Source organism: Carlito syrichta, unplaced genomic scaffold (assembly GCF_000164805.1).
Source record: "Carlito syrichta isolate Samal-C Ts95f unplaced genomic scaffold, Tarsius_syrichta-2.0.1 Scaffold307218, whole genome shotgun sequence".
In the NCBI taxonomy this organism is placed as follows: domain Eukaryota; kingdom Metazoa; phylum Chordata; class Mammalia; order Primates; family Tarsiidae; genus Carlito; species Carlito syrichta.
This window is the reverse complement of record NW_007251314.1, coordinates 26,166-36,493: the sequence shown is the minus strand read 5'-3', so window position 1 is coordinate 36,493 and position 10,328 is coordinate 26,166. Positions and strand designations below refer to the sequence as shown.

The 10,328-nt window shown below is 60.2% G+C and overlaps 3 protein-coding genes across 3 annotated transcripts in view; 1 reads left to right on the top strand and 2 right to left on the bottom strand.

Moving 5' to 3' along the window:
- Positions 1-1,790, bottom strand: part of TRPM4 (transient receptor potential cation channel subfamily M member 4) — a 51,951-nt gene extending 50,161 nt beyond the window's left edge. Inside the window, exons 1-2 of the mRNA XM_021715609.1 lie at positions 1,648-1,790; positions 1,278-1,345 (exon numbers count right to left, since the gene is read on the bottom strand). Coding sequence (XP_021571284.1) covers positions 1,278-1,345; positions 1,648-1,671 — 92 coding nt within the window. The 5' untranslated portion in view covers positions 1,672-1,790. The remainder of the gene's footprint in view (positions 1-1,277; positions 1,346-1,647) is intronic.
- A 2,450-nt stretch (positions 1,791-4,240) lies between these two features.
- HRC (histidine rich calcium binding protein) lies at positions 4,241-8,577 on the top strand. Its single transcript, XM_008064176.2, has 6 exons — positions 4,241-5,951; positions 6,024-6,094; positions 6,640-6,708; positions 6,938-6,992; positions 8,240-8,276; positions 8,464-8,577. Exons 1-6 carry the CDS (start codon positions 4,241-4,243, stop codon positions 8,498-8,500), a joined length of 1,980 nt encoding a protein of 659 aa, XP_008062367.1. The 3' UTR covers positions 8,501-8,577.
- Positions 8,578-8,776: 199 nt separating this feature from the next.
- Positions 8,777-10,328, bottom strand: part of PPFIA3 (PTPRF interacting protein alpha 3) — a 21,965-nt gene continuing 20,413 nt past the window's right edge. The window contains exons 27-29 of the mRNA XM_008064175.2: positions 10,082-10,255; positions 9,629-9,700; positions 8,777-9,542 (exon numbers count right to left, since the gene is read on the bottom strand). Coding sequence (XP_008062366.1) covers positions 9,642-9,700; positions 10,082-10,255 — 233 coding nt within the window. The 3' untranslated portion in view covers positions 8,777-9,542; positions 9,629-9,641. The remainder of the gene's footprint in view (positions 9,543-9,628; positions 9,701-10,081; positions 10,256-10,328) is intronic.

Sequence of the window (10,328 nt, the reverse complement as noted above, 5' to 3'; positions counted from 1 at the left end):
GGCTCAGGCAATCCACTCACCTCAGCCTCCCAGAGGCGCGGGATTACAGGCTGACCCACCAAGCCCAGCCGCATTTTCTTGACCACAACCCCCATCAGTAAAAAGTCTGCGCACTCATGCCCAACAAATGTATATCTGTTTATTTACACATAATTTACAAGCCAGACTGCACTAATATAACATACTCATAACAAAACACACATTAAGTTAGGAATGCTAACGCTTAACCTCAAGGGCTATCTTGAGAACAACTAGAAAACCGGAATCCTGCCGGGGCACCATGGCTCACACCTATAATCCTAGCACTTTTGGAGGCCAAGGTGAGTGATTGCCTGAGCCCAGGGGTTCAAGGCCAGCCTGGGCAACTTGGTGGGATCTCATCTCTACAATAAATCAAAAAATTAGCCAGGCATGGTGGCACGTGCCTGCAGTTCCACCTCTTGGAAGGCTGAGGCAGAAGGATTGCCTGAGTCCAGCAGGTCGAGGCTGCGGTGGTCCTGAGCGTTCCACTGCACCCCAACCTGGGCGACAGGGTGAAACTCCAACTCAAAAAGAAAAAGAAAGTTGGAATCCCCTTGAGAGACCACCATGGAAAACCAGGAGCTCCCCTCGAGTAGCAAACACCCTGTCTGGCTCAGACAGTGTCCCCGGCCACCATGCAAAGTGCCTGCACACTGTATTGCTACTTTCCAGTGGGGATAGCAGATATTGTCCAGTGCTATGTGCCTGACACTGCTCCAGAAATATCACAAGCACTAACTTATTTAATTTTCACAATAGCTCAGGAGAACTGGGCCTGTTTTTATGCCCAGATTACAACCGGGGCGCAGAGAGGTGACATGATTTGCCCAAAGCCACACATCACGTGTCCCCAGTGAAATTTGAACACTAGCAGGGCCGCTGAATTAGGCTCACCGGACCCCCTCCCTTGGGAGCGCTGAGTGACTCTTTCTTGAATGAATGAATGAATGAATGAACGAATTAAACAATCAAATCGCCAAAAGAGAGACAGAGACACAAACTGCACAAAGAGACAGAGACACACACAGGAGACACAGGGAAGGAAGGGAACAGAACCGAGCTCTGGAGATTTTACGCTGATCCTGAGCGGGAGAACGGCAAATCTGAGATGTCTACACAGACCCAAACCCTCCGGCGAGGGCGCCAGCCAGGAACGCCCTTGAGAAGGTCCGCAAGGCCAGGATTCGGGGAAGGGGCGGGGCCTGCGGTGGGCGGGGCCATCGGGCCGGGGACATTCCGGGGGGCGCCCTGCTCACCCCGGGTCTGCCGAGTCAACTATGAACGTCGTGCAGGTCTTCTTCTTGAAGATCTTGGGGATCCAGCTCTGGGGACAGGAACGAGTGGCGGGGTGGGAGGGGGATGGGGACCCAGTTCGGTCCTACGGGACCCAGAGTCACCCGCCCGTGCCCTCCTCGCGGGCGCAGGGGTCCCGGACCCCAGCGCCATCCTCCCCAGACGCAGAAGTCTCGACCCTCACTCAGCCCCCCTTCTGCCCGCCGCCGGGACCCTGCAATCCGGGGATCCCCCGCCCCCCTCCTTCCTCCGACCCAAGAATCTGGGTGTCCCGCGTTCCCCCCTGCCCCGCCTGGGAACCTGGCTCCCTCAGCCCGCAGCCCGGCGTCGTACCTGCTCCTTCTCCGGCCCCACCATGCTGCCGCAGCCGCCGCAGCCTCCGCAGCCCTCGGACGCCGGCGTTCCCCCGGCCAACTCCTCTCGCAGACCCGCCCTGGACAAACCGGATCCGCCACTTTCCAGCCCCAGCCCGGGGCGGGGCGGGGCGAGTCCGGGGGCGGGGCTGGGGCGGGGGGCGGGGCCTCTCGGGGACGCGCAAGCGGGGGGCGGGGCCGAGGCCGTGAGAAAGTGACTGAGCGGGACACGGTGACCCCGGGGGGTGCAGAGGCCGGGGGTGGGGTGTGGAGGGCGAGGGGCTCAGAGGAGGGGAAACTCCGAGGACCGGAACGAGAAGGGGAAAGAGACGGGAGACAAAGTCTCAGAAGGGCAGATGCCAGAGATGAGGGAGGGGACATATTAACCCCAAGAGAGAGGGAGACAAAGACTTGGGGCAGAATCAGAAAGTTGCGGGGGCAGCCGGGCTCGGTGGCTCAGCCTGTAATCCCGCGCCTTTGGGAGGCTGAAGTGAGTGGATGGCCTGAGCCCGCGGGTTCGAGACCCGCCTGGGCAACTTGGCGAGACCTCATCTCTACAATAGATCAAAATGAGCTGGGCAACTCAAAAAAACCCCAGAAAGTTGGGGGGGCAGAGACCAGAGAGGAGGGGCCCATTGACAGAGGGAGAGAGAAGACTTGGTTGGGGTGCAGAGACTCAGAGGGGGGATAGAATCCCAGAGGGAAGGACAGAGACCCTGAGGGGGCACACACCCAGAAAGAGGGGACAGAGACCCACAGAGGTGGATGCCAGAGATGGAGGGGGAGGACACATTGATGAGGCGGGAGAGATACAAAGACTTGGGTGATGCTGGATGTGGTGGCTCACACCTGCAATCCCAGCACTTTGGGAGGTGAAGGTGAGAGGATCGCCTGAGCCCAGGGGTTGGAGACTAGCCTGGGCAACTTGGGAAGAGTTCATCTCTACAATAAAAATAAATTAAGAAATAAAAATAAATTTTATTTTATTATTTTATTTTTATTTTTTATTTTTTGAGTCAGAGTCTCAGTCTGTCGCCCAGACTGGAGTGCCGTGGCCGCTCCCGGCCCCCGCAGCCTCGACCTGCTGGGCTCCGGCGATCCTTCCACCTCAGCCTTCTGAGTAGCCGGAATTACAGGCATGCGCTACCATGCTCGGCTGATTTTTTGATTTATTGTAGAGATGAGGTCTCGCCAAGTTGCCCAGGTGGGTCTCGAACCCGCGGGCTCAGGCAATCCACTCACCTCAGCCTCCCAAAGCGTGGGATTACAGACTGAGCCACCGAGCCCAGCAAAAATAAATTTTAAAAACATAGCCAGACCCGGTGGCGTGTGCCTGTAGTCCCAGCTACTTGGGAGGCTGAGGTGGAAGGATCGCCTGAGCCCAACAGGTCGAGGCTGCGGTGGCCGGGAGTGTGCCACTGCACTCTCCAGCCTAGGGGACAGAGTGAGACTATGATTCAAAAAAAAGAAGAAAAGAAAACTTGGATGAGGGGCAGAGACTCAGAAAAGGGGCCACAGAGATTTAAGGGAGGGGGCATACTGATCTACAGAGGGAGGGAGACAAAGACCTGGTTGGTGGGTAGGCACTCAGAGCAAGAGGGGGAGACAGAATCCCAGAGCGAGAGGAGAACGGAAGACAGGGGCCCTGAGAGACCAGGTGACAGAAACAAGAGAGGGGTGGCCCACAGAGAGAGATGGAGACCCCAAGAGTGAGGACAGTCATGACAGGTGAGGAGTGGGTGACAGTGACACCCAGAGACAGGCAGGGCCACATGTCTCCTGCCAGCCCTCTGTGATGCAGACAGCTGGGATCTCTGTAACCTGAGTCCCCCCTCACCCCTCACCCCCGCTGTATTTATAGCCCTGGCCTGGCCCAGTCCCCTGTCCCCAGTTCTGATTTCCAGGGACAGGAGGTCACGGGTACATGTGTTGGGGGCAGGGTTCCTTTCACCCCATTCCAGGGCCTTCATAATGGGATCACGCTCTCCCCAAAGCACCCCATTCTGGCTGGAAGCCCCAAAATCTAACCCCCAATCATTCCATGACAGGAGTCTCTCCCCTCTGCTCTGTTCTTCCTGGCCCCCATGGTGTCCTGGGATCCTCCCAATTAGTCTACTAAATTAGTTTTTGTCTTTGCAGCTGCCAGACATGAGCATTGGGAGGTCAAAGTTAAGCCCCTGAGCCCCTCATCTCCTGCCTGGGAGAGGAGACCCCTTCACCCATTCCCTCCCCAGCTGAGAGGGGGAGAAGCAGGAGGGGGGCAGGCGGGGACTGACCCAGAATAACTCAGGGCTGAGAGTAAATTTAGCCGTAGAGAGGGGAGGGGAAAGACCCTATTGGCTGGGGAGTGGGAGGGAGGGCCCCACAGGGAGTCAGGGGACTCCAGAGACGGCCTGAGGGGTATCCAGAGCCGGGGAGTGAGGGCCAGAAGAAGGCAGACGGGCAGAGACACAGGGAGACAACGCGAAGGAAGAGTCAGACCCACAAGGGACAAGGACCCCGACATTCCTCCACGTAGCCGCAGAGGCAGCTGCAGCTGGCCCTGGGAGAAGCTCCACTGCCTGTCCGTCCCCATGGGCCACCGAGGGCCATGGCTGCACACTTCTCTCCTCTGGGCTGCCGTGGCCAGCCTGCTCCTCCCCCCCGCCATGACCCAGCAGCTGAGAGGGGCTGGCCTGGGCCTTGGCAACTGGAACAACAATGCAGGAGTCACTGGGCCCCCCGAGCACGTGTCCACAGAGTTTGGTCACCACATCCATGGCCCTAGAGACCATCAGGATGAGAGTGAGGATGTGTCCACAGAGAACGGGCATCATTTCTGGAGCCACACAGACCACGGAGAGGAGGACGAAGACCTCTCCAGGGAATATGGCCACCGAGGCCAAGGCCACAGGTACCAAGGCCATGAGGTTGGAGACGAGAATGTCTCTGGTGAGGAGGTCTCCATGGGGCACACGCGGCAGCCCCGGGGGCACAGAGGCCATGGGAGTGAAGACACAGACGACTCAGCTGAGCATGGGCACCCTCCCCTCCACCACAGGAGCCACGGCCACCAGGACGAGGATGAGGACGAAGTTGTCTCCAGTGAGCACCGCCATCACATTCTCAGGCATGTACGTCAAGGCCATGGCGGGGAAGAGGATGATGAAGGAGAAGAGGAGGAGGAGGATGTCTCTACTGAGTATGGACCCCGGGCCCACAGGCACCGAGGCCACGGGAGTGAAGAGGAGGAGGATGCCTCTGATGGACACCACCGTCACGTCCCCAACCATGGGCATCCAGGTCATGAGCATGAGGATGATGCCTCCGCTGAGAATGGGCACCAGGTTCACAGACACCGAGGCCACGGGGGTGAAGAGGACGAGGATGGGGAGGAGGACGAGGATGGGGAGGAGGATGAGGATGTCTCAGACGAACATCATCGTGTCCCTGGCCACGGGCACCAAGTCCACAAAGAAGAACACGATGAGGAGGAGGAGGAGGATGTCTCCACTGAATATGGAAACCAGGTCCACAAGCACCAAGGCCACAGGAAGGAAGAGGATGAGGATGTGTCCAATGAACATCGGCACCGAGCTCCCAAGCGTGTCCACCATGGCCTTGGAGATGAGGAGGAGGAGGAGGAAGAGGAGGAGATCACAGTCCAGTTCAGCCACCATGTGGCAAGCCGCCAGCCCCAAGGCCACAAGAGTGATGAGGAAGAGGACTTCCCAGATGAGTATAAAACAGAAGTGTCTGGCCATCGCCACCACGGAGTCTCCAGGGAGGAAGATGAGGACATCTCTGCCGAGCTGGGCCACCCAGCCCCCAGCCACCGGCAGGGCCACCAAGATGAAGGGATAAGACATGGTCACAGGGGGTCCATGAAAGAGATTAGCCATCAGACCCCAGAACACACAGAGGTCAAGGATAGAAGCCATCTGAGGGGCGGTGATTCTGAGGAGGAAGAGGAAGAGGATGATGAAAGTTCAGAGCAGGGAGAGGAAGGCATCCGCCATGGCAGCCTGCACCAGGAAGACGAAGAGGACGAGGAGGAAGGTCATGGCCTCAGCCTGAGCCAAGAGGAGGAAGAAGAGGAAGACAAGGAGGAAGAGGAGGAGAGGAAGGAAGAGAGGGCTGAGGCTCGGGCTCCACTGAGCCAAGTCCTCAGGGAGGAGGAAGAGGAAGAGGAAGAGGAGGGGCTGGAGGAAGATGAGCTCCCTTTCACCATCATCCCCAACCCACTGGCTGGGAGAGAGATGGCTGGAGGTGCCTCAAGTGAGGAAGAGAGTGGTGAGGACACAGGTAAATGGCCTGGCAGTGTGGGGGCAGGGAGCGGAGTCAGCCTGGGTCACTGCCGCCCACCTGTCCCCACAGGTCCACAGGATACCCAGGAGTACGAGAACTACCAGCCAGGGTCTCTGTGTGGCTACTGCACCTTCTGCAATGTATGTCCCCAGCCCAGACCCACCCACCAAGCTATCCCTGGAATCTGTCCCAGGGGTCCTGGGGCACCATGAGAAGGCTCAGAGCACAGGAGGGGCAGGGTCAGTTCTTCTGTGGCTACATGAGGGGCAGACCAGAGGCCAGGAGGCTGGGGAGGAGTCTGAGGCGATGGTCCAGGAAGGAGAGGGCGAGACCTGATGTGCACCCGGGAATGTGGGGAGACACCAGGATCTGTGGAAAAGAGAGTCAGGGATGGGAGGGGCAGGATGGGGGACTGACAGGCAGGGGGAGGATAGGGAGGGGGAGTGAAGAGAGCTCCTGAAATCCAGCTCACCCTGACTGGGGGAGGTGAGGTCACCCTGAGATAGAAAACCAAGGGCAGGGAAGAGGAGAGAAGCTGGCTTGGGGGCAAGATACTAAGCTCAGTGTGGGAGATCAGGACGGTGAGGAGGCTGGGCATACGCCCAGGGCTCAGGGGTGGACAAGTGGCGGGTGTGTCCCAAGTGGGGTTAGCGTTTCCATCTAACCAGGCTCCTCCGGCCCCCAGCGATGCACCGAGTGCGAGAACTGTCACTGTGATGAGGAGAACATGGGCGAGCACTGCGACCAGTGCCAGGTGAGACCTAACCTCGGACTCGGCTCCACCGAGCACCCCCAGCCCTAAATCCTGGCCTCTGACCCCCTACCTGGCCCAGCCCCTTACCCCTGAGGCAGCCTTGGTTCCACACCCATTCCTGACCTTGGCCTAGACCTAGCCTCTGTCCCGGGTGCGGTCCCCGCCCTCGTCCTGGCTCCGCCCCTGGCCACGCCCCACGCTCACTCTCTCTCCCCATCCCCGCCCCCAGCATTGTCAGTTCTGCTACCTCTGCCCGCTGGTCTGCGAGACTGTCTGCACTCCGGGTGAGCAAGGGTGGGGCCCAGGGAAAACTCGAGGAGGGGCCGGGCCCAGCAAGGTGAATCCCGGTAGCGGCGAAGCCAAACGTGAGGGGCTGCTGGCCCGGAAGGTTGGCGGGGCGGGGCTAGAAGGGGAGGGGCGTGGCCGAGGCTGTGAGCACGTGGGCCGGGGCCGGGACGCACGGGCCTGGAACCGAATGGGCGGGGCCAAAGTAAGTAGGTCTCGGAGGGGCGGGGCTACTGAAGAACTGGAACACCCAAAGCAAGAAGGGGCGGGGCCTTTGGAGCAGTCCCAGTAGAAGGGGTTCAGTTCGAGGAAGGAATTAAGAAAAAGAGGGTGGAGGGCAACCCCTTTGGGTCCCCCCTCAATGTGGGAGCTTTTCTGTCCTCTCAATAAATCCTGCTTTAAAAAAAAAAAAAGACCAGCCGGGCTCGGTGGCTCAGCCTGTAATCCCGTGCCTTGGGAGGCTGAAGTGAGTGGATTCTCCTGAGCCCGCGGGTTTGAGACATGCCTGGGCAACTTGGTGAGACCTTTAACTCTACAATAAATCAAAAAATCAGCCGGGTGTGGTAGCGCGCGCCTGTAGTTCCAGCTACTTGGAAGGCTGAGGCAGAAGGATCGCCGGAGCCCAGCAGGTCGAGGCTGTGGTGGCCGGGATCAGTCACTGCACTCCAGTCTGGGCGACAGAGTGAGACTCCAATTCAAAAAAAAAAATAAAAAGACCAAATCACAGCTGGGTGCAGTGGCCAGGTGTGGTGGCACACACCTGTAGTCCCAGCTGCAATGGAGGTCGAGATGGGAGGATTGCTTGAGCCCAGGAGTTCAAGATGAGCCTGGGCAACATAGCAAGATCTCTTTTTTCAGAAAGAGAGAGAGAGAGAGAGAGAGAGAGAGAGGGAGGGAGGGAGGGAGGAGGAGGGGAGGAGGGAGGGAAGAGGGAGTGGGGAGGGAGGAAAGGGAGGGAAGGGAGGAAGAAGAAAATTACCTGGGCATGGTGGCATGTATCTATAATCTCATTACTCAGGAGGATGAGGTCAGAGGGTCACCCGAGCCCAGGAGGTCAAGGCTAAGATGAGCCTTGACTGCACCACAGCACTCCAGCCTGGGCGAGAGTGAGACTCCAACTCAAAAAAGAAAGAAAGAAAGAAAGAAAAAGAAACAGAGTGGAGCTAGCTCTAATCCCACACTCTATACTGAGTGGTCTACCCGATCGTGGGGTACCCTCAAGCCTCTTTTCTCTGCTCTCCCGCAGGAAGCTACGTCGACTATTTCTCCTCGTCCTTGTACCAGTAAGTGCAAGGAGGGGGGACGTTGAAGGGCCCTAATGTTTAGAGAAGCGCTGCCCCGCTATGAGTTATTGGACGACTCTGGGACTCCATTTGCCCGTCCGTGAAATGGCCAGGATAATGGTCTCTAAGCGTCCTGGGCTGAGCTTTGGACCCTTCGGCTGCCTAACCTCTGCGTCCTCCTCTCCAGAGCCCTGGCGGCCATGCTGGAGACGCAGGAGCCTTGACCTCCCCGTGCGGCTGCGACGGAGATGTGCCTCCCCCTCCTCCGCGCCCTCCAACCCCCATTCCACGAGCCATATTTATTTCTCTGAATAAACGCACTCCCTGAAACCTCATCGTCAGGCATGGGTCTGAAATTCTCCGGAAATCAGGGCACGCGGGTGGGGACTAAGGACTGGACTCGGGCCTGAGGAATGAGGGGCCTGGACTCCTGGCTCCTCCAGGCGGCTGGTTTGCATTCCTAACCCTAACCCGAACCCCCAGAAATCGGCCAACACGGGAGCTTTTTGAAACAGTTCTCTTTACCCGTGATCACTGAGTGACGCCTGGGGCGGGGAGGCCGACCGAGAGTCGGGGGCAAAGGCTCCCCCGCGTCCCCCCTCCCCCACACCACGTCGCCCAGTGGCATCGTGGAAAGAGGATTCTCCCATGCAAACCCCGGAGCCGGAGGGGAAGGGGGAGCGCAGTTCTGCGCCCCCTACCCCCGGGGCACGGACACGGCCACAGCACGGGGAGCGGGGAGGCCCCGGGGACACGAGACACGGGGGAGGGAGAGGGGACCCCGCCCGCACGCGGCGGGGCGGGGCTGAGTGGCACGGGGGCGAGGCTTGTAGCAGCGAGTCCCCCCCTCCCCTCCTTTCGGACGAAGAAGGAAGACTTGGGCCCCGCGACTGGGCAGGAAAGAGGGGCGGGGGCAGCCTCTCCCCGCATGCGGCCCGGGAGGGAAGCCCCGCCCCCTTCCCGCGGGTAAAGGGCGCCCGTCTCCCGCCGGAAACTGATCAATAAATTACAAAGTAGAGAAAAGGAAGGCGGACGTTCGGGGCGGGCTCCTCCCGGCCCTCTTCTTCCCCCCCTCAGTCCAGTTCATGTGGTTTGGTCCAGGCCCGTCCGAGCGTGGGGCGGGCACACGCGCTCCCGCTGGTCTGCACAGATGGTCCAGTCCGCGGCGCGAGTTCCCCGCCCGCTCTCCCCGGCGAGACCACACTCTGGACAGGAAAGGGAGCCGCCCAGCCTCTGAAGAGTCTTCCGTTCGAGTGAGGAGGTCACCTGCAGGGACGCCGGGCAGCGCGTGGAGCGGTGAAGATCCACGGTGCCGCCCCGCGCCCCCGAGGTCGCCCGGCACGGCCCCTCACCTGGAGGCCTACACTAGCAGGAATAGGTCCGGACCGAAACGCCGTCTGCCCGGGAACTCCCAGAAGTCTGGCCTGGAGGGGGAGCGAGCGGCCGTTCAGCCTGGCGCACCCCCTCCCAGCTGCTCCCCGGGGCTTCTCTCGAGCTCTGGCCTCAGCCCCTCGGATGCCCTCCCGAGCCACCGCGCCCGCCGGGCTCCACGTCGGTCTCCCTCCCCTCCCCGCGGCCAAGGACTCAGATTCGCCTGGGCAAGCTCATTTCCCACCCCGGGAAAGGGGTGTGGGATGAATCCATTCCGTTCCGAAGAGGGAGTCTGGCGCACTGGAGCAGTCCATTCCTCGCGGGCGGGGGAGAAAGGGCTGGGCCATCTCAGAACCCGGAACGTTGAGCTGGTCCGTTTCCCACCCTGGGGAAGGGGAGGGGAGGAGCTGCGGCCGCGTCTGGGAGCCCTCTACCTTCCGGCTGCAGCTTGCGGAGAGGGAGCCCCGGCGAGCCCAGGGCTCCCGCTGCAGCCGAACGAAAGTTGGGGGGCAACATCTCAGCCGAGTCTGGGGTCACGCCTCGGAGGTCCTTCTCTCGGAACATCTTCCTCCAGGAGGGGGAGCGGCTGAAGGACTTGGCGCTGTCCTAGGTACAGGAGCCAGGCAGCCGGTGAGGAACCGGGGCCCGTCTGACTCCGCCCCTTCCCGGCCTCGGGCGCCC